Below are 24,059 nucleotides of genomic sequence, written 5' to 3'. Positions count from 1 at the left end.
TTCTCAAATGTTCCTCTCTTCCCCTCTCTTTATGGTTCAACTCTTTTGTACACACATGCTGGGGAACTGTAAGTTTTTTAATCAAAAGGATGATTTAGTAAATGGGTTGGTAATGTTGGAATTTCAAAATGGCAGAAGGTTTCAAAAGGTTCCTTCCATGTCACACAGGGTAGTGATGTCAAGATGAAAATGGCCACCAAAGAACGCAGAGCCAAAACCGTGGGAAGGATAGTGGCATGCTACCTGTCTCTACATGATGAACTAAATCCATGCCACAATTATTTAACAGTTTAGAAGCACTTGGTTTTCGTATCTCAAACTTCGTCTCTTGTTTTTTCACCTTTATGTGAATGGTAGGGACACAGAAACCACAGTATATGCGCTCACCCTAAATCCTCCTGAAATATGCTGCTTGACGTCAGCCCAGTGAAAGAAAGACCAGAACTGGCCGGCTCCTGCTGATGACCTGTGACCACACTCACATCTCCTCCAGCGACTACCTGGAGAAACAGAGAAAGACACACGTTCCTGTGGCTAGGCAGGGAGACATCAGTAACTCTCCTTCAAAAATAGCATTTGGATTAAAACATGTCCTTTATTGTCTACTTAATCATTTCTGTGAACCTGATATACAACATAAAGAGAAATTTCACAAGGTCCACAGGCCTCTTCAACGGACAGGAAACATCTTTTAGTAATTCAATTCTGCAAAGTTCTTTGATGTTTTCAAACATGGTCTCAAATGCAGTTTTTTTTTTTTTTTTAAGAGCTTTAGAATAAACAGCCACTCATACCACTTAACATTCTAGCCATTAATCATTTGCAGCTAAGACCCTGTATTTTTTTTCCCTTTAGATATAAAGTATCAAACAAGAAACTCATCAGGATAAAATGCTTCAAACATACTTTCTCGGAACTCTCAGTGTAATCATTTATGTTCGTGGGAAATAGTAAATGAAATAATATCAGGAGATTTAAGAACTTTTCCTGCTCTAACGCTTACAGCTCCTGTGTCCTCTCCCCACCCAGACTGTGAAGAGTGCTTGGGATACAACTCTTTACCTGCATTTCAATGGAGCCAGAGGCATTTTTCAGTAAGTTAACTGCTTGGGTGTGAGTCATCCCCTCCGTAGAAGTGCCGCAGATAGTGACAATCCGGTCCCCAACCTGCAAGGAAGACAAGAAACCAGCCATCTGCTAAAGCAGCAGCCGTGGAGAGTGAGGCGGGACCGGAACAGTGATCTCCTTCTCTACCCGCACATCACGTACACACTGCTCTCAGCAACTGAACTACAACCGAGGAAGCGGGTAATTTCAAGAATTAGCCCCAACAGAAAGAAGCTGTCCATGACGATGGAGTTGGGTAGTCTCCAGGGGAAGGGGGAAAACCATTCTTCCCTCTCTTCACTTCTCCTGGGGAAGAGACAGTTTCTTATTAAAGAATAAAATATCTGATATCATTTAAAACCCAGAATTTCTTTAGATGTTTTTATTACACATGTTAACTATGACTCCAAGTCAGCTGGGACTCCAGGCCAAGCCTGGCCAGTGGCTTGTTTTTGTTGACAAAGCCTGGATGGAAGACAGCCCTGCTCCTTCATCGCTTTCCCAGGGTGGAGTTGAGCCTCCACCACAGATGCCCAAGTATTCACCATCAGTTCGGCACAGAGAAGTTTTCCACTACGTGCAATTACCGATTTGTAAGTGCCAGTCAGTCACAAGCTCAGATATCAAAAGAGACTGAACCATTTCTAGTGTAGGGACTAAACTAAGTGGTTAAGTTGTGAGACCCTCTGTGACCCATGAGGCCACACAGATTTTTACTTCATTGAGACCTGAATGGAATAGTCACCTGATTGCAGAACTGGACAGGGAGCCTCAACAGGGCTCCACCTCAGCATAATCCCTCAACTCTGAAGCACGTTTGGTATAGTTTCACTACGTAAATCACACTTATATGAAACTTCAGCAAAATGGATGATTAATTGCAACATAAATGATAGTTTTCAATTTAATGATGTTGCAGTGGCATTTAAGCCAGTGACACACGTAAGGAGAAAATTTCATCTCATACTGGTGTTCTGAACCACCTTGTTTTAACTTATTTCACAGAGTTGGAGACAAGTAAAAAGTAGTAAGAAATAAGAACAGATCTTCCCGTCTCATTTACTTGTCAATCTGCATGCCACAGCAAACTTTCACTCTCCGTTTTCTTCACCTTTGCTCAAAGCCGACCTGCCACAGTCAGATTAGGGATTTAAAAGCAGATACAAACACTGAAAACTGGCTGCAATAAGAGATGGCATTCAAAGGGTTTATGAAACCTTTTGCCAGATCTGCGAGGGCTGCCACGGTTATGGGTAGAACTTACTCTGAGTTTCTGGGTCTGAGCTGCAACTCCATTCGGGTGCATCATTGCAATAAAAATAGGAACATCCCCAAGTGGGCTGCCCACTCCTCCAGCAATGCTGATTCCCAGTGAGTCAGTAGGCCCCTGACATGCAAGAGATGAAAATATTTCAGTCAATGTGATATTTTAAATTGATGTTTGGTTTCTTTGGCCCGATGCTGTACAGTCAGCTCAGGTCTTGGAGGTGTGAGGTAATGCAGCTCAGGGAAACTGTATTACTTCATTTGACATGGGTCCTTAGTGTGACTTAGGAAAAGAAGCATCTGTCCAGGAAATAAAAGGAATCAAAACACATTAAATGAAAATCATGCAGTGGGGATGACGAAAAGCAGGTATACCGATGAAGTGGAAGATCCCAACTTTGGAATCAGAGAGATCTGTCTTCAAAGCGAGGAACTCACACTTACAGATGTTGGGACCTGACTAAGTTCGGGCCTCCTAATAAGTTACTAGATGTTCATGGACAAAATGGAGCTCAGAGGAGCCCTCCCAGGGGGCTCGCCGAAGATATCGCATGAGACGATGATAGCATGAAACGTCTACAAGAAGGCTCAGCAGAGAGCAAAGGCTCAGTAAGCTGTAGCTGCTTCAGTGTTCTCTCTTGTGCACGGCTGTCCAGGGAATCTGTTTCATGGGAATAAGAAGGATCTATGGGAGGCAGAGAGGCTTGCTTCGCAGTATGAGGAGTGAGAGTTGGGACGACACCTTGTGTGGGGTTGGGTGGAAGCCGTTCTTGGCAATACAGGATACGCCAACCATGATTTTTCATATAACAGCCTATGACCAGGAAACTCAGTGAAATTCAGTGAAATTCAGTGGTATTCCCGCTGTATACAACACATAATTTTTCTGGTGCTATGGTAAAATAGTGAGACAGCTAATATGAAAATACACATGGAGATGCCCCTGAGGTCAACAGAGTTTATGTCATTCTCTCTTCCCCAAGTTACCTTTTTTATTTCAACTGTTCTTAATCCCTGTATTTCAGATGCCACTGTAAAGTGAAAAAAATATGGTTATTAAAGTATTTTTATGTTCAATTAAATTTTAGTCAATGCCTGAAGCTGGAATGGAACTGAGATACTGTATATATATATATATATATATATATATATATATATATATATATATATAATTTTTTTTTTATAAAGAGAGAGGGTGCTCAAAGTTGCCAGTACATATGACTAAATCTGTCTCACACAAGGAATCTTTATTTTTCCAGTTGGAAAAATGTGCATACCACCCCATTTCTTCCTTCTTATTTTAATTGTTGATTATATAACTGCATAATCCACTTTGAATGAGTCAAGGGCAGAACAGGCTTTGGATAGAAAGACACATGTGCACAGCTGAGAAAAATAAAGTCATGGACACATTAAAAGGAATTCATGGACTTAAGTGGCTAAATTTCTAGAATATTAGTCACATTGCAAACAGAGATTGCCATATGGTTAGTTCTTCAATTTGAACAACTTTCAACTAATGCTCCAAGCCAAAAAACCCTCTGCATCATGATTTCATGTAATTAAAACACAGGAGGATCACACTAATTTTCCCAATCAAAATTTTTGCAGTCTTCATGGAAAAAGAAGTCTTTACTTAATAGCATCTTCTGAATTATTGGTGTTAGATTAAACAGAAAAAGGAAATAAAAATCAAGCACACCAGTCTGCTTAGTAAGAAAAAATTACAGAATCAGGATTCTAATGTTTAGTGTATCTTATAGAAAAAACAACAAATGGAAAAACTAAACAACAAAGACACAGCTTCATGTTGTTCAGAGTATTTGCCAACACACACCTTTGTACCCATATTAAAGTATGAAAAGATCTGGGGAACGAGAGCTTAGAGGTAAATTAATACAGGGGAAAAAAAAAAAACAGTGTTGGTTACCAAAATTCAAACCAGTAAATCATGCTGAAAATATCAAACCAATCTTACGTGCATTCTTCTTCAAGCTACTTTCTAGGGACTCAGAAGTGCTGGATCCGGAAAGCGGGAAAGTGAATGACGACAGGCTGCCTTCACTCATCTGCAAATACACAACAATTATTTTAGAAAGTGTTGAAGTAATAATATCCCCTAAATACCACTTATTTGAGAATTAAATTTTTTTAAAAGATTTTATTTGTTTATTTGACAGAGAGAGAGAGCACAAGCAGACAGAGTGGCAGGCACAGGGAGAGAGAGAAGCAGGCTCCCCACCGAGCAAGAAGCCCGATGCAGGACTTGATCCCAGGACCCCAGGATCATGGCCTGAGTCGAAGGCAGACACTTAACAACTGAGCCACCCAGGCGTCCCAACAGAATTAAATTATTTTATTGCATCTAGAAATGTCTGTGAAGTAACAGTTAAGCAACAGTGGCATTTGATAATTTGAAATCTAATGATTTTTTTTCTTTTTATGAAATCATTTGCCTAGTGACCTAAATAAATTGAAGCTAAAAGAATAAATGAGATTGATTCCAACAAACTAAAATTTAAGTGGTTTTTCATAGATTCATAGTTTCATTCAAGCTAAATTTAAACTGATGTTGTACAAAGACTGGGGCTTATGAAGAAACTGTGAAATAGGGTTAACTGGAAATGAACGGTAGTGTTGAAGGGCTGAGTAAAGGGTCTTTAAGGATAGGCTGACATAGACACACGTGAGTAGGGGCGTGCCGCAACCCTGAACAGACACAGCCGTGAGCTTCATCCACAGTGGCGAGCTTCTACAGTTCACCTGATATGGAATTTTTTCAGTTGCATACTGATAAATATTTGTTATAAAATACTTTAAAAATACATCACCTTAGTAGGCTTTACAGATATTAATTGGTTAATTTGCACAATTATGGGAAGAGAAACAAAGAACAGCTGAAAGGAAATTTTTGAGAGTGACTTGCAAACTACTCAAGGGCTCCATTGTGTTTACCCGTCCATGCTCACCCGTGGCTCTTCCCACATCAGACTGCAGCCCCCTCTGCCCAGCTGCCGGAGACCCAGCCTGTGCATGGACCCCATCAGGGCCATCATGGAGTTGCTCTGGCCCATGGACTACGTCACCCTGATGAATCCCACAGCTACCCACCTGGCTGCTTTGAGAAGGCCTCCTCTCTGAATGAAATGGACCGGCTTTGACTCTTCCAACTTCCAAGGTCACTGTGCCTAGGGAACACTAGTGGAGTGGTTGTTTTAGGAAACTGTTTAAATAAGATGCTACAAAAACAGCATAGAGGTTCCTCAAAAAGTTGAAAACAGAGCTACCCTATGACCTAGCAATTGCATTACTGGGTATTTACCCTAAAGACATAAGTGTAGTGATCCGAAGGGGCGCGTGCACTCGAATGTTTACAGCAGCAATGTCCACAATAGCCAAACTATGGAAAGAACCTAGATGTGCATCAACAAATGAATGGATAAAGAAGATGTGGTGTATATATATAAGGGAATACTATGCAGCCATCAAAAGAAATGAAATCTTGCCATTTGCAACGACATGGATGGAACTGGAGGGTATTATGCTGAGTGAAATAAGTCAATCAGAGAGAGATAATTATCATATCTCCCTGATAGGAGGAATTTGAGAAGCAGGGCGGGGGGTTGTTGGGGGGAGGAGAGGGAAAAAAATGAAACAAGATGGGATTGGGAGGGAGACAAACCATAAGAGACTCTTAATCTCACAAAACAAACTGAGGATTGCTGGGGGGTAGAGGTTTAGGGATAGGGTGGCTGGGTTATGGATACAGGGGAGGGTATACGCTATGGTGAGTGCTATGAAGTGTGTAAGCCTGATGATTCACAGACCTGTACCTCTGGGGCAAATAATACATGTTATTTGTTATATGTTCTATGTTAATAAAAAATAATAAATAAATAAATAATAAATTAAAAAAAATAAATCCTTTTGGGATTTTCATATACAAGGATACCTCCAATCCTTTGTGGAAAGAGCCCTTCTAAAACATAAAAAAGAATAACATCAAGCAGCAGCAGCAGCAGCAGCAACACCCAGTGTCTGTCTCACAACCTCAAGGTTTACATGGAGACTGTGCTGAGGAGGAGAGAGACTGAGAATCGAGCTACTGTCTCATGAAGCATACTGGTTTAGATATGCCAAATACACCAACTCAAGGCTTACAAAATGAAACAGAAACAGTAAGACAACCGTGGCCATGACAACTTGTTTTGTCCTTAACAGGTAACTGGGCAAACTCTCTATCACCGCACCTACAACCAGCAGACCGATGACACCATCCTGAAATAAGCCACATAGCTATAAACACAAAATAAGAATTGAAGACAACTTCCCTGTGACCTCTGACACAGAAATCACAGGCATGCAAAAAGTACTGTATCGTCTAAGGTGAAAGCCCAGTGAGGTATTTTGAGATCCTGGATTTTTGGAGTTAGACATACAGGGTTAAATCTCACTCTCTGATTTACCCGCTCTGGGGCCTTAGTGGATGTCTACCTTGGAAAGTCTTTTATTTAATAATAAAAAAAATACACAGTATAATAAAGAGCTATCACAGATTTATTATTTAGAAATTTATCACTAAAATATGGTTATCTTACCTAGAAATGTGCCTCATCTGAGAAAACATTTTAAATAAAGAGCACTCAGTGCTTATTTGACCGTGGTCGCCCAGTGAGTATCTTCCTTCTCCCGTCCTGCACAGAGTCCTTGCCAGCCTTCAAGCTTTACCTTTAGCAAAGCAGCCACGGCCTCCTGCGTGGCGCTACGGACGTCCTCTCCATTCACCGTCAGTATCTGGTCTCCCTGCACCAGTCTTCCGTCTGCATCGGCAATCCCGCCTTTGACGATGTCTGACACAAATACTCCAGTATCATTTCTGTAAACATAATTTGGAATTTCACCTCTTTTCTGACAAGTTTCTGCTTGTCAGTGTGTCTGCTTCCTCAGCCCTTTTCCTCTGCTGCCACAGCTCCCTCACAGTATGTCTCTGTCTCTCATCAATGGAATTCTTTGTTTCAAGAACATATTTAATTCTCATTGACCAAATCATGAGTTTTTTGAGGTCAGGAACCATGTCTTATTTAACATGTTCCCTAGAACTTAATGTATTCCCTGTCACACATTAGGTGCTCAAGAAATACCAAATAGGGCGCCCAGGTGGCTCAATTGGTTAAGAATCTGCCTTCAGCCCAGGTCATGATCCAGGGTTTCGGGATCAAGTCCTGCATTCCTGGACTCCAGTCCTACACTGGGCTCCCGACCCAGCAGGGGGTCTGCTTCTCCCTCTGCCCCTCACCCCACTCATGTTCTTGTGCTTTCTCGCTCTCTTGAATAAATAAAATCTTTTAAAAGAAAGAAATACCAAATAGTTTTTATCTAATAGCCTCAAGATGCCCCAAAAGACTAACTTAAAAAGTTCAAAATGAGGTCTTTGGATTAGCTCCCTTCCTGAGTGGGCTGACTACAGCTACTCACAGAACACCAGCAGCTGATAAAGACTGACTACTACTACAAAAGGGCTGAAATTCAATCATTTCCAAAGATCACGAGGTTTGCCCTCTTCATTCGTACCTCTTCCCAACAATACTTAATCCCAGGCCTTTCCCTGGCTTCTTCTGCAGCTCGACAGTGAGGGTGTCATACACATCTTCCTCTTTGTACGGAGCCTCCTCTCTGTAGAGCGTCAGCCGCACTCTTTGTGGGGTCTGTCTCAGGACATTAATTGCTTCATCATGCGTGGCCTTTCTCAAGTCCATCCCATTCACCTGTACAGAAATGGGACACTGTGAGGACCCAGGTCTGTCAAATAAGGAAAGAGCAAAAAGGAAGTGAAAGAAACAAAGGAAACGGAGACCACCCTCCCCAGAGTAGCTTTTTCTTTGTTAATTATAAAGGTACCTCTAGAATCTGATCTCCAGCCCAGAGTCTTCCATCTTTACAAGCTGCTCCTTCTTCATAAACTTCGTGGATAATAATGGCGCCCTAAGGGCCCAGACAAAACATATTCATGCTTTAGCCCATGCTTCCTCAGACTGCTAAACAGAAAGGAAGTCAAAACACACCGTACTTTTAAATATAATGTGAAGGGTTACATACTCACTGGATCCACAGGGAGTCATATCAAAAGTCAAAAGAAAAGTATAATGGAATTTTTGCTACAATACTCAAAGAAGTTTACGTATCTTTCTAATGACAGGGACGTATAAAGAAAAAATTATGAAACATACAAATCATACATATGTACATATAATAGGTATACATCACCTTTCTTATCACAAATGAAATTGACCGATTTACTTCCCTTTTCTTAGCCACAAATGCAGTAATTATATTTTGAAAGATTTTTGACATTTAGAAAATTTTGTCTATAATTAATTATCCAGTTTTTCAGACTCCTTTCAATATGGGCCCAACCCAACCATATCCAGTCAGTAAAAAGGCAATTAAAATATGGCAAAGACTGGTAAGCTAACAGAAATATTTTGAACCTAAAAGTTCACAATCACAAGTGTAACTATCTTATTGAGTCAGCACTCACTTACTTAAAATAAAAGTCCCAGTACCCAGTTTTCAGTATTTGTTCTATGACTTAAAATAATAATGAATGATGCATTTTTCTAAGCCTTTATGTTTCATTTAAAAAAACAGATAGGACTCTCCCTGATAGCGAACTCTCAGGGCTCACTGGAGGGGCTGCTGTGTATCTGAAGCACCTCGGGGAACGTCCTCACCAGCAGAGTGTCTGACCCTCCAACGATGCTCAGGCCCAGCCCTGTTCGCCCTTTGGAAATCTCAATGGTTGTTTCACAGCCTGGGATAATGGGGCAGGTGGCAGGATCAGAAGCAAAGATCGCTGGTGTTGACGACCTGCTTGTACCTAAAAATAAATTTTAAAATGAAAAGAAATACAAATACAAATTGGTCAGATGGTATAAACAACAAACTCCCCCCCCTTCCCCCGTTGCCTGTGGGGTACAGAGCAGAAAAAGGGCCCAAGGTTACAAACAAGAAAGATTTCAGATTTACCTTGATCTTTTAGTTATATTTTAAACATATCAAACAAAATGATTAAATCATCATTAATTTAGGGTGGTGGATACAAAGTTACGTTTTGCACTATGGTGCACTTTCTAAAACGCAAAGTGTCAAGGAACAAGAGCAGGGAGCTGAGCTGAGACTGGTTTCATGCTGATGCCGCACTTCACTAGAGCCAAGTAACCTCTTACGAAATTATTATTTGTACAACTCAGTACGGAGGTATGTAGTGTTCATCTAAAAACACATTCTGGGAAGACCACAAAAACACAAAGCACATCATCATATCAGTAATTCTGCTTGTGGTGCCTGCATTTCAAGGCTTTTTATGTTTTGATTTTGGTTTTCCTTTTCTTCCTATCCTAGAACATCTCTTCTTATGTAATCAAATCTGTGCACATAAGCAACTGGATTTAATATCTGAGTTTATAGGGACGCCTAGGTGGCTCAGTGGGTTAGGCCGCTGCCTTTGGCTCAGGTCATGATCTCAGGGTCCTGGGATCGAGTCCCGCATCGGGCTCTCTGCTCAGCAGGGAGCCTGCTTCCTCCTCTCCCTCTCTGCCTGCCTCTCTGCCTGCTTGTAATCTCTGTCAAATGAATAAATAAAAACCTTTAAAAAAAATATCTGAGTTTATAAAACAACAAGTGAGACTCACAAGCAGTTTCTTTGCGTGTCTCACTTGATGTTTTAGAAACTCAGATATTAAAATCTGGTGCATATATGCTCAGGATTGAAGAGATAAGAATAGGTTATGAGAAAACAAGGAGATTATAATTTCAAACCTTGTTTTATGACAGTCTTCATATCATATGTTTTATGATATACCAAAGAGCATACAGCACATGTCATGTTTTGAAAAAGCTGAGACACTTTACCGGTAGAGTAGCTTTAGGCAAGAGGCTCTCTTTTTAGGAAACCAGAGACAGACTAATTCATGCTCTTGAAATGGTAAGAGCAGGTATAAAGATATTTCCTCATGTTACATTCTCATGTAGCATTTCACATTTTTATAGACAATGCTATTTTGGGATCAACATAAAATTGAAAAAGGAGACAATTTCTGTAAAACCTTTTAACATTTCAGTAAGCTACCCAGTCTTTCTAAATAAAGGATTACTTTGACCAGATATGTATTACTTTAAGAATTTTTTGGTCTAACTATGTTATATATGTTTTAAACTGCTGTATCCTTAAAAACCTGTTAAAAGAACTTAATGTTTCAGTCTGGAGGCCAAAAGAGATTTTTTTCTTCCATCTCAGAAAAAGCCTATGTGTTTAAGTACTTTTTTCAATGCTGCAAAGCTTGAAATTTACTGTCTTATTAAACACTGGTGTAATTTTTGTCAAAAAGCAACTTAAATGAATAATTTGCCTCAATTTGCTACACAGGCATTTTCATGATGCTCACAAGTCTCATTCCATGGTCCACATACAACCATTTCCATCTACAGGATCTACGACTCCGAAATGACAGAACTCAGATCAATTGTGCTAACCTTAGCAATGACTATTGTTTTTAAGAGTTTTTTGTAATGCAAGGCACTGTATCCATTTTACCAATTAGAATACTGAGGCTTTAGAGAAGTTACATTACTTGCTCAATATAAAAAAAGGAATATTCAAAATGAGGATGCTACTTCATTGGTCAAATGCGTAGAATCACAGGTACCTTCAGCAAAAGGTCCTTGGAGAGCAAAGAGCAGCTTTAGAGACTCAGAGTGGGAGGATGGGTTGGTTCCCTAAGGCCCTGTGGCTGGTTAATGTGCAGCACACAGATCCCTGCCTAACAGTCCAGTGATCTTTCCTCAGGAGCCCCTCTCTTATACCATCTTTTCACCAAAGCGTTCCCTGGCAATGACCTTTCAAACATTCAAGCAGGTGGCTCCCAACCAGGAAGCTGCCCCTGGGGGGTTTCAGTGCACCACACAAGCAGGAACCACAAGAGACTGGCCCCTTACTTGGGATGGACTCTGGTTCCGGGGAGCCAGAAGATGGTGCCATTGGAGACAAGGAACTGCTTTTCTGTTCTCCACTGCCCGTACCAGCCGCTGAAGCCACAGTCTGGGGGTCACGATTCTCAGCACAAATGCTGAGTTTCACTGTTGTCTTTGTTGTTTTCAAAAGACTAATAAACTGGCAGGGTGTTGGTGTGGCAGAGAAACAAAATTCAAAAGCAGATTAGTAGACGTAAATCAGTAAGTCACTGTTACAATTGGAATCCCTTTCCTTGTCAGCACTTGAGAAGTCAAGAAAGAATACTTGTCATTTCTTTCTTGTTTCTCGGTTGCTGATATTAAGGCCAAAGTTTATTTCTATTTTAAGTCTAGTTTTGACCATATTCTTCTTTATACAAGTACAGGGTTTTCAATGTTTGACATTTCTAATTAATCTCATCCCTACAAACTTACAAGATATAGATATAGATATATATATATATATAGTATTTTTCCCAATTCCTGATTCTACTGAGAATCTGAAACAACTTACACAACTCTTTAAATAAAATGGAAACTCTTAGCAGGGTAAGAAAAACTGCAACAGAAGAGTCAAGCAAAATGGAAAGTTAGAACATGGACATATGGGCTAAAGGGTTCAACCTATACAATTATTAAAGTTGAATTTGAAAAATGGTTTAAGCTTCTTGCTGGCCAGTGTAGAAATAAAAACATTTGCACACTAAATCTCAAAAGAAACACAACTTTTTTTCTTGTACCTAATCTATGAAATGCCTCAAGTGAGACGACTAGTAAGTTTTACCACTTTTGAGGACAATAAAACTCGTAACAGTTTAATCCCAATGAAAGTAATGCGTTTAATGACTGAGTCTGTTTATAAAACAACAGACAAAGTGGATATTTATTGGAGCAAATATTCATAAAAATTTCTTCGGTCTTAACATGAAGTGGACCTTCGTTTAGTAGTTTCACGTTTCTGGGGCAAATAATACATTACATAATAATAAAAACAATTAAAAAAAGTTTTAAGTTTTTCTTAGGGAAAATGTAAATGAAATTTATCAAAAATGCCCACTGAACACGGGATTTTCTAGGCAATAGAAAATACATTAATATCATTTGACTAGAAAAATAGAAAATAGAAATTGAAGAACTTCCAAAGAATCCCTTCTTTTCCTTGATGATATCTGTCTAATACAAAGTCTAGTAGAGCTACATGGTTCCAATTCCCTAAAACCCCCCTACCCCCCCACCCCCACACACTGGCCATGCCCACGGAAGGGCTAACAGGGTTATTTCCTTCCTTTGGGAAATGTACCTTTTCAACAGGATAGCCAACAACAACTTCATCGTCTACAGCCAAAATCTTATCTCCAATTTTGAGCCGTCCATCCTAAATGGAAACATGTTAAGGTTTAGGGTGATTTTATAGAACTAATCCTCTTCTCCACCACTTTATGACAGTGAGAAGGCCTCACCTTGGCTGCCACCCCATGCTCGGTTAGACTCTTTATGATGACTCCGCTAAGCGTGTCTTCCTCACTGATGGCAATGCCCAAGCCCCCTTGGTCCTAGAGAAATAGTAACAATTTAGAAAACTTGAAGCAGATAAAATTTACCCAAAGGAAAGATACATGGCCATAATTTCTGAACATTATCTTCTACCCCAGGGCTAGAAAACAGATTAAAACCAATCTAAAGTTCATTAATAGAAATCTCTTAAGCAAACTTTCAAACTTTTTAATGGAAATAAATTTTCTTCTATCAAATATTCAAATGTATTCATTCCTCCCATATGTTTACGATTTCTAGTGCATTTACCCTATATATGCAATTACACATCTCTAGTAACTTATAGCAAAATATCCAGAGAATAAAATGCATTCAATAACTGAATGAATATACAACATTTCCAATGTAGTTTTGTGAACTGGCTGATGCAGTAAGTCATTTAAAAAAAAAAAAATCAACCAGCTTCCTCTTTCTGGCCTACAGCGAAGAAGTAACAACCCAATCAGGCCCCTTCATCCCATCCCTTCTCCTGAGCAGACAGACTACAATTACTTCTGCATGCTTTGTCCTTCTGGGGCTGAATACCCAACATTGTTTCCCCAGACACTTGTGTTTTGATTTGGTGCAGAGTGAAAACACTCAACTCTGAGCCCAGGGACGTGCACTGAAAAACTGCCAAGCCTAGAAAGCTATACGTATTTTGTCTATACTTTCTACATTTTCTTTTATCAAGACCAAATGTTCAATAGTAAGACTTTTGTGTTTCTTTAATGTTTACATTAATAAAATTAAAATGGGGTTTTGAGTATTTTCATTCTCGTTAGAGCTAGCAACCATTTTCATTATAGTTTCTACCCAGGAAAATGTAAAGCAGAAGAGAGAAAAAGAAGATTTTGCCATGGTTTCTATGAAATGTACACATGAGAGTCGTGCTTGCCACCAGGCATTTAGGATCATGACTGTGACATCAAGGAAAGGCCACACCATCATTTTAAAGATTATCAACATCGGGGCTTTTCTGAGGCAAAGCATTCATGTTTGATGAGTTTCGACTATCACTGTGCATCTCTCTACACCACACTCTCTTTCCACAGAATCAGTCACATTTGTAAGACACAGAAAACTGCATTTTTAGGGTGAGCAGAGCTCGGTTCTCATTTACTTCCTGTCTAGCTATAGGAAGTTGGATATGCCACATAACGTTGTCCAAACCTCAATTTTCTTATCTAAAAAATTAGTAATAACACAGCTGACCCTTGAACAATATGGGAGTTGGGTGCTGATCCCTCTGTACATATGAAAATCCATGCATAATTTCTGACTCCTCAAAAAATGAACTATTTAGAGCCTTGTTGACTGAAAGTGTCATCAATAAAAACAGCTGAATAACACATTTTGTATGTTATGTGGAGTATATACCGTATTGTTCCAATGAAGCTAGAGAAAAGAAAATGTTATTAAGAAAATCATAAGGAAGAGAAAATATGTTTGCGGTCCTACACTGCATTTATCAGAAACCTCCCCTTAGAAGTGGACCCACACAGTTCAAACCATGTTGTTCTTGCCCGACCATGAGATTGCTGTGTGGATCAGGTGTAGTAAGAAAGGGACTGGAAACCTGATGTGCTATATACAGTGTTGTTATTACACATACGTTCCTTCTACTAATTACCCTACAGGAAATAATTAAATATATTTCAGATACATTTTCTAAACTTGCCAGGATTTTGAGACCTTGAGTCCCGATCTAGCTGGTGAAAGAATCAGGCTTAATGAAGGAAGGTGAATGTGCTACCAAAAAGACAAATACATCTAATTTAGCTAAACACTCTTTTTGGGATTTTCTATACCAATGGTCTTTCCTAGTATCACAAAGAAATATTTGTTTGAATACATCTATAATGACTGTATGTATTCAACTCTGAGATCTGATTCTATCATTGCCTATTCTCTTATCTGCAGTCAGAAAAGTACCTTAGCGGTCCAGAGGGCATTTGCTGGGTTGTTTACTTAACAACGTTATCATATTCCTCCCTACAGGCTCGTAGATTTTTGTCAGAATATCCCACCCCCTCCCCCTGCTACCTCAAACAACATACAAGAGAATGCTCTCGCTCTTGCTCGATCTCTCTCTGCCCATGTTTTGGGTGGTGATTTTATTTTATTTTATTCTATTTTTAAAGATTTTATTTATTTATTTGACAGAGAGAAATCACAAGTAGATGGAGAGGCAGGCAGAGAGAGAGAGGGAAGCAGGCTCCCTGCTGAGCAGAGAGCCCGATGCGGGACTCGATCCCAGGATCCCAAGATCATGACCCAGCCCGAAGGCAGCGGCTTAACCCATTGAGCCACCTAGGCGCCCCTGGGTGGTGATTTTAAAATACGCTCACAAACTCCTTTAAAAAGGGAGTGATGGACTTGTGTTACTTGACTGTAAAATAGAGAATAAAGCAGAAGGAATGGTGCAGATTTCCACACCTATGTCAAAGGCCTCGGAGCTCTGTCCTTGCTCTCTCTTGGATCCCGTGCTCTGAGGGAAGCCAGGCCCATGTTAGGAGGACATGAAAGCAGCACCACAGAGAGCCAATGCGGCTTCCTCCCAGTGCTCATTTAAGTCATCCCAGATGCGGCTCTTCCGGCCTGTGCCAAGCATTGCTATGAACCGTCCTAGCCGGCACTTTGCTGTCAAACTCTACAGAGCCTGACCAGACCACCCAGCTGAATGGCTCCCAGATCCCTGACCCACAGAGACAGAGATAATAAATGTCTATTGTTTTAAGATTCTAAATTTTGTGGTAATTTGTGGATGTAACAGTGGATAAATAACTCCAAGGACTGAGTCTGAATGACTTGGTTCAACAGTACAGTTCTATTCCCATGGCCACAGTCCCAAGCTCAGGAGCTGGTGTGTGAACAGAGCTGACTCAACTAGCATGGGTTTCAGGACTTTTACTCAGAATGATGGCATAGCCACTTTCCCCCCAAGCCCCTGACCACAGGTGAGAGAAGCAGCACATGACCCCAGCTATGGCTGGAAGACATTCTAAGACAGAGGAAGACCAGCCCTGGGATATAGCTGACCACTGACGGCTGTGCAGGAAGAGGAAAAGAACTGGCTCTTGATGACACTACGGAGCCATTAGATCAACTATCCTGGAAGATTGCTGCCCAGGAACCTGAGCCCACAAATCCCCTCTTTCACTAGGTTTTATGTTATTAGCAACAGGCAGTGTCCTAAGAGCATCTGTATATATAATATGCCCCAGTCCCACTTAAAATACTACAAAAATAAACATATCCATAAACACATCTAAAGACAATCAACTGGCATCAGAAGAGTAGGATGAAATACAAATAAGGGTAACGGGGCGTGAGTGCGGTTTCCCAGCTGAATGCTTAGCTCTTCACCTCACTGCTGCCACAGGATATATAGCCCATAACAGAGAAAGGTCTGAGAGACACTGTTCTGAGCCAGTTATTAAAACACCACCATAGAGAGAAGGAAACAAATTAAGGAAACTTTGTTATGGAGTAACAGTTGTATCATTCAACAGCCAGAAAAGAGTGAACAAGAATTAAAAGTAGAACGAAGCCAAACCACCATTATTATCAGGAGAGCTATTTTGAAATTTGGAAGATTCCCCAAAAATTCAGAAAAAAAAAACTTCTTAATGCTATTTGAAGACATTCACCCTATAAAACTCATATGGACTTGAAATGGATCTCTAAAAATCGTGCAAGGTTGCTTCGAGGTACAGGTACTTTCCTAGGACAAAACTGCTTAAAAACCAATCTTGAATCAAAAATCCTTTGTCTGTAAAGTGAATAAGCATTTCAGTCAGTCACTAAGGGTTCAGATTATACACAATATAAATTTGCTGCTTATATTTCTATTTTCCCACTTAAAAAAGATGAAAAAGAAGAGAAAATAATCAGGGTGTTTGGTGGCTCAGTGAGTTAAGCATCTGACTCTTGATTTCAGCTGAAGTGTTGATCTCAGAGTCGTGAGATCAGGTCCGGGGTGGGCTCCAACTGGGCGTGGAGCCTGCTTAAGATTCTCTCTCTGCCTTTCCCTCTGGTCCACTCTACCCCACCCCCAACCCAGCTGTGCGTTCTCTCTCATTAAAAAAAAAAAAGATAATTAATCTGTCCAGAGAGTTTCTAAGGAGTCAAAACAGAATTAGAAATGGCCTGTTGCTACCATTTCTGTATTGAAACTGTTGGGAAAACCATTCTCTCCTTCCTAACTCTCCTGTACTTAACCTCTTTCCCAGCGCACAGCAGCATGTAAGCCGTCATCCATTCTTCCCTCCTGCATACTTATATGAACTATGCCACCCATACTATATGAGATAATGGGAGAAAAAGTAACAGGTTCTTCTTTTTCAACCTGTTTGCGATATAGATGTATAAAAAATTTATCCACATGAATGTTTATACATGAGACATGTTTGAGCCAGGCACAGCTAAACGACAAATAAATGAAGACATTATCAGTAAGCATTCTATAGGCCAGAATATCGAAGGAATATTTCCAAATAAACAGACATGAGATTAAGCTAGATCTTCAGTTATACAGGACTTAGATAATCTAAAAGAAAGCAGAAGGGCAACCCAAGTTGTATAGGCACAGGTAAGGAGGGACGAATTCTTAAAATAAATGGCTGTGGGCCCTTGAAACATTCAGTCTGAATGAAGTTGAAGATTCTTATAAGAAACATACAGGTGTTTCGGAAAGGTAAATAGGCCCCAGGCGCAAGTTGAAACAAGGAATGGAAAATGGGACTTGGAGGTGTAAGACCAGAGTTTAAGTTCTAACTATCATTCTGAGCTATGAGGACTGTTGTAAGTGGGAAAAATAAAATGATCTCACAGGTTGCTGAGAAGTAAACAACATAAAGCATGTGAGACTTTGCCATTAAGTTTTTTCAAATAATCATAATTTTTAAAAATACAAGGTAGTATAAATGACAAAAAGTTGCAGATGAGGTATAAATGTTAGCAGGCTGGTTAATTCTCCCTTCCTCGCCTTCTTGAGTTTTGTCTGCATAGTCGACTAATAATGGATTCAGCGTGGACAGATTTATATAGTATGCGGAGTTTTTTAACCTGTCATTTTTAGCAAGGGCTTGTCCAAGGATGTTTTTAAGCACATATTCTGTGCAGCATTCAGAAATTCATGGTTTCCGACTTCATAACGACTTGAATAGTGCAAAGCATAGGCTGTCATTAAGCCAACTACTTACAAATGACTCATTTAATCTTTACAGTTAGGCCAAAGGTAATATTGTGAAAAAACTGAGGCAAAGGAAGATCACATAATATGTCAGGTATGTACTTGATGAAGCAAGGACTGAACCCGGATTCTGGAGCCAAGGCTCCTAAACACCGTGCTGCCCTGCCTCACAGCTGGGCGGGCAGTGGCCCGAGGACCCCTTCTCTTCTGGCGGCCTGCGATAAATATAGCCCGGCTCGGTGTCAACCCCTAGCTCACCTTCCTCTTCTCCCTGTGCGCTTTGCTGCTCTCTCTGCGAATATTCTCCCGTGTGTGTCCACCGCCCGCCCCTGCCTGCATTCCAACAGGAGCCTGCAGCACCTCAAAGCATTTGCAGGTTTCTGTTCAGCAAACCACCTCTTCAGAAGTGGTCATTTGAGCCTAATGTTCAGATCTTTTCAGAAGTAAATACTTCACTGATGCTGATCAGTGAAGCTTTTAGAAATGTGAACTTTCAGTTTTATGAAGGGCAAAGACTTAAATTTGCTTCTTTCTTCTTTATATTTCCTCCAGAGCAGGCCCTTAGTAAATGTATCAAAGGAGAGGGGCATCTGGGCGGCTCAGCCAGTTAAGCCTCTGCCTTGGGCTCAGGTCATGATCCCTTAGTCCCAGGACTGAGTCCTACACTGGGCTCTCAGCTCAGTGGGGAGCCTGCTTCTGCTTTGTCCTTCACCCCATTCTCATGCTCTCTCTCTCACTCTCACAAATGGATAAATAAAATCTTAAAAAAAAAAAAAAAAAAGAGAGAGAGAGAGAGACTGCTAAATGTCATACCTTGGGTAATCACAAAGGCAGGAAAAGCTTAATCTCTGCTCAAGTATCAATTAATACAGTAATTCTCAAATGTTTGTGTGCATGGAATCACTCAGAAGGCTTATAAAAACGCAAACTGTGGGTCCACCCCCAGAATTTCTCATTCAGTAGGTATGGATGGACCAAATGTCTGCAATTCTAGCAAGATCCCAGGTGATGCTGATGCCACTGGTCCAGAGACCACACTTCTGAGAACCAGAGAATCAGATTACTGGTGTAAAAATTCAACTCAAAGCACATTTACCTTGGGAAGCTCCAGATGTTGCACGTTTTTAAATGAACAGAGGTCCACAGCCGCATCGGAAGTAGTACCACTTGGCTCAGGCTGACAGAGGGAAGAAAACGGCAAAATAGACAACTGAGGTGTACGTATTTTTGTTTGCTTAATAAGGGTCACTTGCATCAAAATTATTTCACGTGTTATAATTAATTATTTTTAATACTTCATGACATTTATGAACATTATATTCTCTTCAAAAGACTAATAAGGTATGATTAGACAAAAATTATTTTCAAGCACAAAGACACAAAGCGGTTCTCCAGAGGGCCTGGATTTATTCTCTAGTGAAATGCAGTGGCAGCCCAGCTACCCAGCAGTGGGACTCACTAGCACACAGGACTCAAGCACAGGCACCATCCACTGTTCTTCCCTGTTAGTCATCAAGGGAATTTAGGAACTACTAAGTGTTTTACTTGAAGATTATTAAAATATTCTATTTTCTTAAGGGTTATATCTATGGTACAATTTATATGAAAATAAAATTTTCTCCTTTATAATCTTGAAAAATCACCTGACTCAGTTCACTATTATGAATGATTTCTCAGTTCACCGGAACAAGTGACGTTCATCATGTAGAGACAGCCCAGTGCCCAAACGCTCCTTCCGGGGGAGCATTTCCTCTCGCACTGTAATCATGGCTCCTCTGTCAGGTTTCATTCGCTTTGCCTCCTTTTATTCATCTGTAACAAGTATCTCGGGCTTTTGCACATCAGAAGTCCCACCAAAAAAACCCTCTAAATTCTATGTTACCCTCTAGCCGGTGCCTTTTCTTTTCTAATTTTTTTTTTTTAATCCATCATTTGCTTTCTCAAAAACACTAGTGATCAGCTAATTGCCAAGTCCAATGGACTCTATTCATCTCCTTACTTGACCTCTTCTCAGCATTCAAGATTGTAGAATATATCCTTCTTGAAATGTGTCCTCCTCAGCTCTACGCAACGCGCTTGCCTGGTCCTTTCTTGTTACCTCTGGCCATTCTTTGTTAGGCTTCCTCCTTGTTTTATTAAAGAATTCTGACCTTAGCCCCCTTCTTCTAAGCATTCTCTGTACGGAAGAGCTCCTATGGCCACCAGATAACTGTGCACCTATGGGAATTCATCTCTAAACTCTAGACCAAACATTCCAATGTACATCTATCTCTACCAGGCTTTTCAACAGGCACTTCACCCGAAAACTGCCTCAAATAGAACATTTTCTATTTTTACAAATATGTTTTTAAATTTTTTTCTATTTTGGTAAAAGTCAGCCATCCACCAAGTCACCACGTTAGCCATCCAGAAGCCATCTACAACTTGTCTGTTGCATTCACCAGCCTAATCCCAGCCCAAAATGAAGTACCTGGTATAAGGCAGACAGTCTGTAAATACTTGTTGGATAGATACACCACTGGCTGTTCCTCACTGTACATTTAGTTAGGGATAAGATAATGCTAAGTTGGATCCTAAACTACTGAAACTTCTGACTTAATCATTTTCTTCCTTCCTTCTTTTCTATCTCTCTATCTCTCCTTCTCTCTCTCCCTCTCTCCTTCCTTCCCTTCCTTTTCTCTTTCTTTCCCTCTTTTATTTTCTTTTCTTCCTTTCTTTTCTTCTCTTTCTTCCTCCCTCCCTCACTCTCTCTCTTTCTTTCTTTCCTTGCATTAGTTCAGGCCTTCATTATCTTTCTCCTGAACTATTCCTCTAATTTTCTTATTCCCTTTACCTTAACTTCTCTTCCTTGAAACCTCTGATTCTTTCTCTGCACATTTCCAGAGAAGTACTTAAAAATACAATTCTTACTCTTTTGAGTTCCCTAAGGCATCAAAGATGAAGTCCGCATCACAGTTCTCATGATGACCCTATTTCCCCTTTCCCAGTGACCTTTTCCTCACCAGCTCCCCAACGCCCATCTCACCCTCCCCACTATTCAATGCTGCCCTGCAATTCTCATTCCCTGAATCTGCCAGAGCCTGCATGCCATTCCTTAGTCTATGCCCCCTGCCTGGAATGTTTTTGCCCCCCCTCCCCGTGTCTTCTACTTCCAACACATACTTCACATGTCACTTCACCTAGAGAGTCATTGTCATGATCTCTACAGAAGGAGACTTGACAACTTTTTCTACCTTCATTATTCCCTATGTAGACCCTTCATGGAAGTGGTGTGTTTATTTACATGAGTGTTTCTTGTACTAGGCCCCTTAAGGGCCAAGACCATGAGTCATTTAACATTCCTGTAAGGGATCAATACTTGTTTGCTGAATTCATACATAGCATATCAATAAAATCTTCCCAGAGAAACAAACACAAGATACATACCTCCTTATTCTGAGACTGCTCTGAGGTAGAAGGCAAAGGTTCTACTGTATTTCCAGGACATACAGCCATCTGACTCACTGCATCTTTATTTCTAAAAGAAAAAGCACTGACCTATCACAACATAATGATTCATAGTATTTTCATTCTTCTCCTTGAAGACTCATCAGGATTATTAGAGAAAATTCTGCAAGCCTAAAGACCTGGGACTAAAATACTCAGACATTTAGAAATGTTTTGTTTTCATTTAAAAGAACTCTGAATTGAAAGACTAAAAAAAGGTATTTAGTAATCTAGAAAAAAGAAAATGCTTACCTGATAAAAATTATTTTTACTTTAGAAGGAGCACATTTAATGATTGAAGAAGCATTCTGATGACTTCTTCCATATAAAATTTGACCATTGATCTGTGAGAAACAAATAGCATTAACTGAGTCTGAAATTGGGAATTAGTTAACCCTTTATTATCCTATCTAGCTAATAAAAAGGTCATTTTTTCTCCTTCTTTTGAAAGATTACATGTATTTTCCTTCCCAGAACATGAACCTGACTTTGATGGTGAAAAGACAAGCCCATGTTTAAAGCCAACATTAAAATGACATGCAGGTGGTCTGATCTCCACAGACGACAGCGGTACCACCTGGACTGACTATAGAAAAGTAGAGAGTGAAATTACTGACAGGCACCGGGCTTCCAGCATGTTCTGCACAAAGCAAAGGCTCTCCTAGAGGCACTAATGACCTGCATAGATCATCCTGGGAAGCCCCCTATGGTTATAGGTCTTAGTTAATCTCAAAACTCAGACTGTGGGCCACAGGGAGGAGCACCACAGGCAGATTCAGGATTTGGGAAGCAGAAAGTACCTACTGGAAACACCAGTTATCTAGTCATTCAGCCACTGCTGACTGAACGTTCCCAGGCAATAAAAAAACAAGAGTGCAAGGAAGAGTATTAAGGCAATATATAGGCACGAGCATCCCAGCTTCTGGAAGGCAAGGACAAACAAAACAGGCAAATGCAATTCTAAACACTAGAAAGTATGGTCCAGAAATTTATTCTGTTTGGGCGGCTGAGTTACTGTTTTCGTTACTTAGCCTTAACCTTGACCCCACTGCACGCCACATGAATCACATCTACCATTAGGAATTCAACTTCCAGAGTGTCCAGTGGCTCAGTCTCATTACGGAGGAGTGATTGGTCATTTGGCTTTTCAAAAGCTCCTAATAAAAATGCAGCACACAAGAAAATGTTTTTGAAGTGTGATCTTTATTACTATCTTGGGGCAAAAATTGTTTCTGGTGCTACCCACTCGCAACCTTTTAATGGAAGTTAATGGGAACACGGACTCTACTTAGCAGAGATTTGGTTTACAGCCAAATTTGCTGCAGTGCCTCTATTTTATTAGGCAAGCAGTTGTTTTCTCTGTCACCATATGAGGCCCCAGTGGATTTTCTGGGAACTGAGGATTCCAGCGCACCAGTTCAGCAAGAGTAAACTCTGCATCCTCCGTAGGAACATACCTCCAGAAGCTCATCTGCAGTCTGCAGTCGACCGTCTTTGCCAGCGGCTCCATTTGGGTCGATCCCCACCACAAAGACACTCATCCTGGATCGGTCTTTGTTCCCAGCCAGACTGAGACCCAAACCACTACGACCTTTCTCTAGTTCAATCATGTGTAGCTCTCCTGCTAGGGTTCCGTAACGCTCTCTGATATTTTCTACACACAACAACAAAATTAAGAGGTATGAAGTTAATTTACAGCCAATGTTTTACTATGGAAGTTATTTAGCTTCAAAAGGTCATTACTTGGACCAAAATGTAAATCCTTGGCAGCTAAGAAAAGCTAAATAAGCTGGCCACCTAGGTGTCAAGACTGGTTTCCCAGAGTACCCAAACTCTGAGGAATTTCTTTGCATCCAGCGGGCAGAGTGTGGAGGAGCTGATCTGACTGATCAGTTTGCCGGGGTCATTCACATTAACAAACTCTCAAAAGACTCTGATTAAAACAGAATGCCACTTTATTGTTTGCAGAGAACAGAGCATTCAGAGGATTTATATTCACTGACCAGTGCAAGCTTTGCGCTCACAGCAAAACTGGCGTGCATGTCACGTCGTGTGGGGCAGCTGCTTGGTACACAGATCCGGAACATAGGGAATGCATGTCTTCATTGCTTCGAGCTATCAGACTAGGACAAATTGATGTACCTGTCTCAGCTTCAGGATACACGCCCTAATTAGATAAAACCATTCATCTCTCCCATCCCACATGTTCAAGAGGTAGAATTTATTCCTGAATCTGAGAGGCCAAGGCTACATGGAGGTGCCTAGGCCACAGGAGCCAACACTGATTTCCAGCCCTGTAAGTGCATCATCCTGAAGGCCCGGCCTAGCTGGGCCCAGTCAACCACAACACATGACACCATAAGAAATTGCTTCCTCACGGCATTAGATTTTGGGTGGCTTGTGATATGATATTCTGTCTCATGTTTTCCTCAGAGTATATTCTGGTCACCTTAATAGATTA

The 24,059-nt window shown here is 40.6% G+C and overlaps 1 protein-coding gene across 5 annotated transcripts in view; it reads right to left on the bottom strand.

Moving 5' to 3' along the window:
* MPDZ (multiple PDZ domain crumbs cell polarity complex component) overlaps positions 1 to 24,059 on the bottom strand; it is a 154,379-nt gene that overhangs the window by 3,872 nt on the left and 126,448 nt on the right. For all 5 annotated transcript variants that reach the window (XM_044265648.1, XM_044265650.1, XM_044265652.1 and 2 more), the window contains 17 exons: positions 23,056 to 23,252; positions 21,851 to 21,942; positions 21,539 to 21,629; positions 19,209 to 19,289; positions 12,843 to 12,935; positions 12,683 to 12,757; positions 11,368 to 11,542; positions 9,105 to 9,250; positions 8,272 to 8,355; positions 7,945 to 8,138; positions 7,102 to 7,249; positions 5,485 to 5,571; positions 4,352 to 4,442; positions 3,361 to 3,404; positions 2,372 to 2,494; positions 1,063 to 1,167; positions 388 to 500 (listed from right to left, as the gene is read on the bottom strand). In XM_044265648.1, coding sequence (XP_044121583.1) covers positions 388 to 500; positions 1,063 to 1,167; positions 2,372 to 2,494; positions 3,361 to 3,404; positions 4,352 to 4,442; positions 5,485 to 5,571; positions 7,102 to 7,249; positions 7,945 to 8,138; positions 8,272 to 8,355; positions 9,105 to 9,250; positions 11,368 to 11,542; positions 12,683 to 12,757; positions 12,843 to 12,935; positions 19,209 to 19,289; positions 21,539 to 21,629; positions 21,851 to 21,942; positions 23,056 to 23,252 — 1,939 coding nt within the window. The remainder of the gene's footprint in view (positions 1 to 387; positions 501 to 1,062; positions 1,168 to 2,371; positions 2,495 to 3,360; positions 3,405 to 4,351; positions 4,443 to 5,484; positions 5,572 to 7,101; positions 7,250 to 7,944; positions 8,139 to 8,271; positions 8,356 to 9,104; positions 9,251 to 11,367; positions 11,543 to 12,682; positions 12,758 to 12,842; positions 12,936 to 19,208; positions 19,290 to 21,538; positions 21,630 to 21,850; positions 21,943 to 23,055; positions 23,253 to 24,059) is intronic.

This window comes from Neovison vison, chromosome 9, assembly GCF_020171115.1.
Source record: "Neovison vison isolate M4711 chromosome 9, ASM_NN_V1, whole genome shotgun sequence".
NCBI lineage: Eukaryota > Metazoa > Chordata > Mammalia > Carnivora > Mustelidae > Neogale > Neogale vison.
The sequence above is the reverse complement of the archived record's forward strand: the minus strand, read 5'-3'. Positions and strand labels throughout refer to the sequence as shown.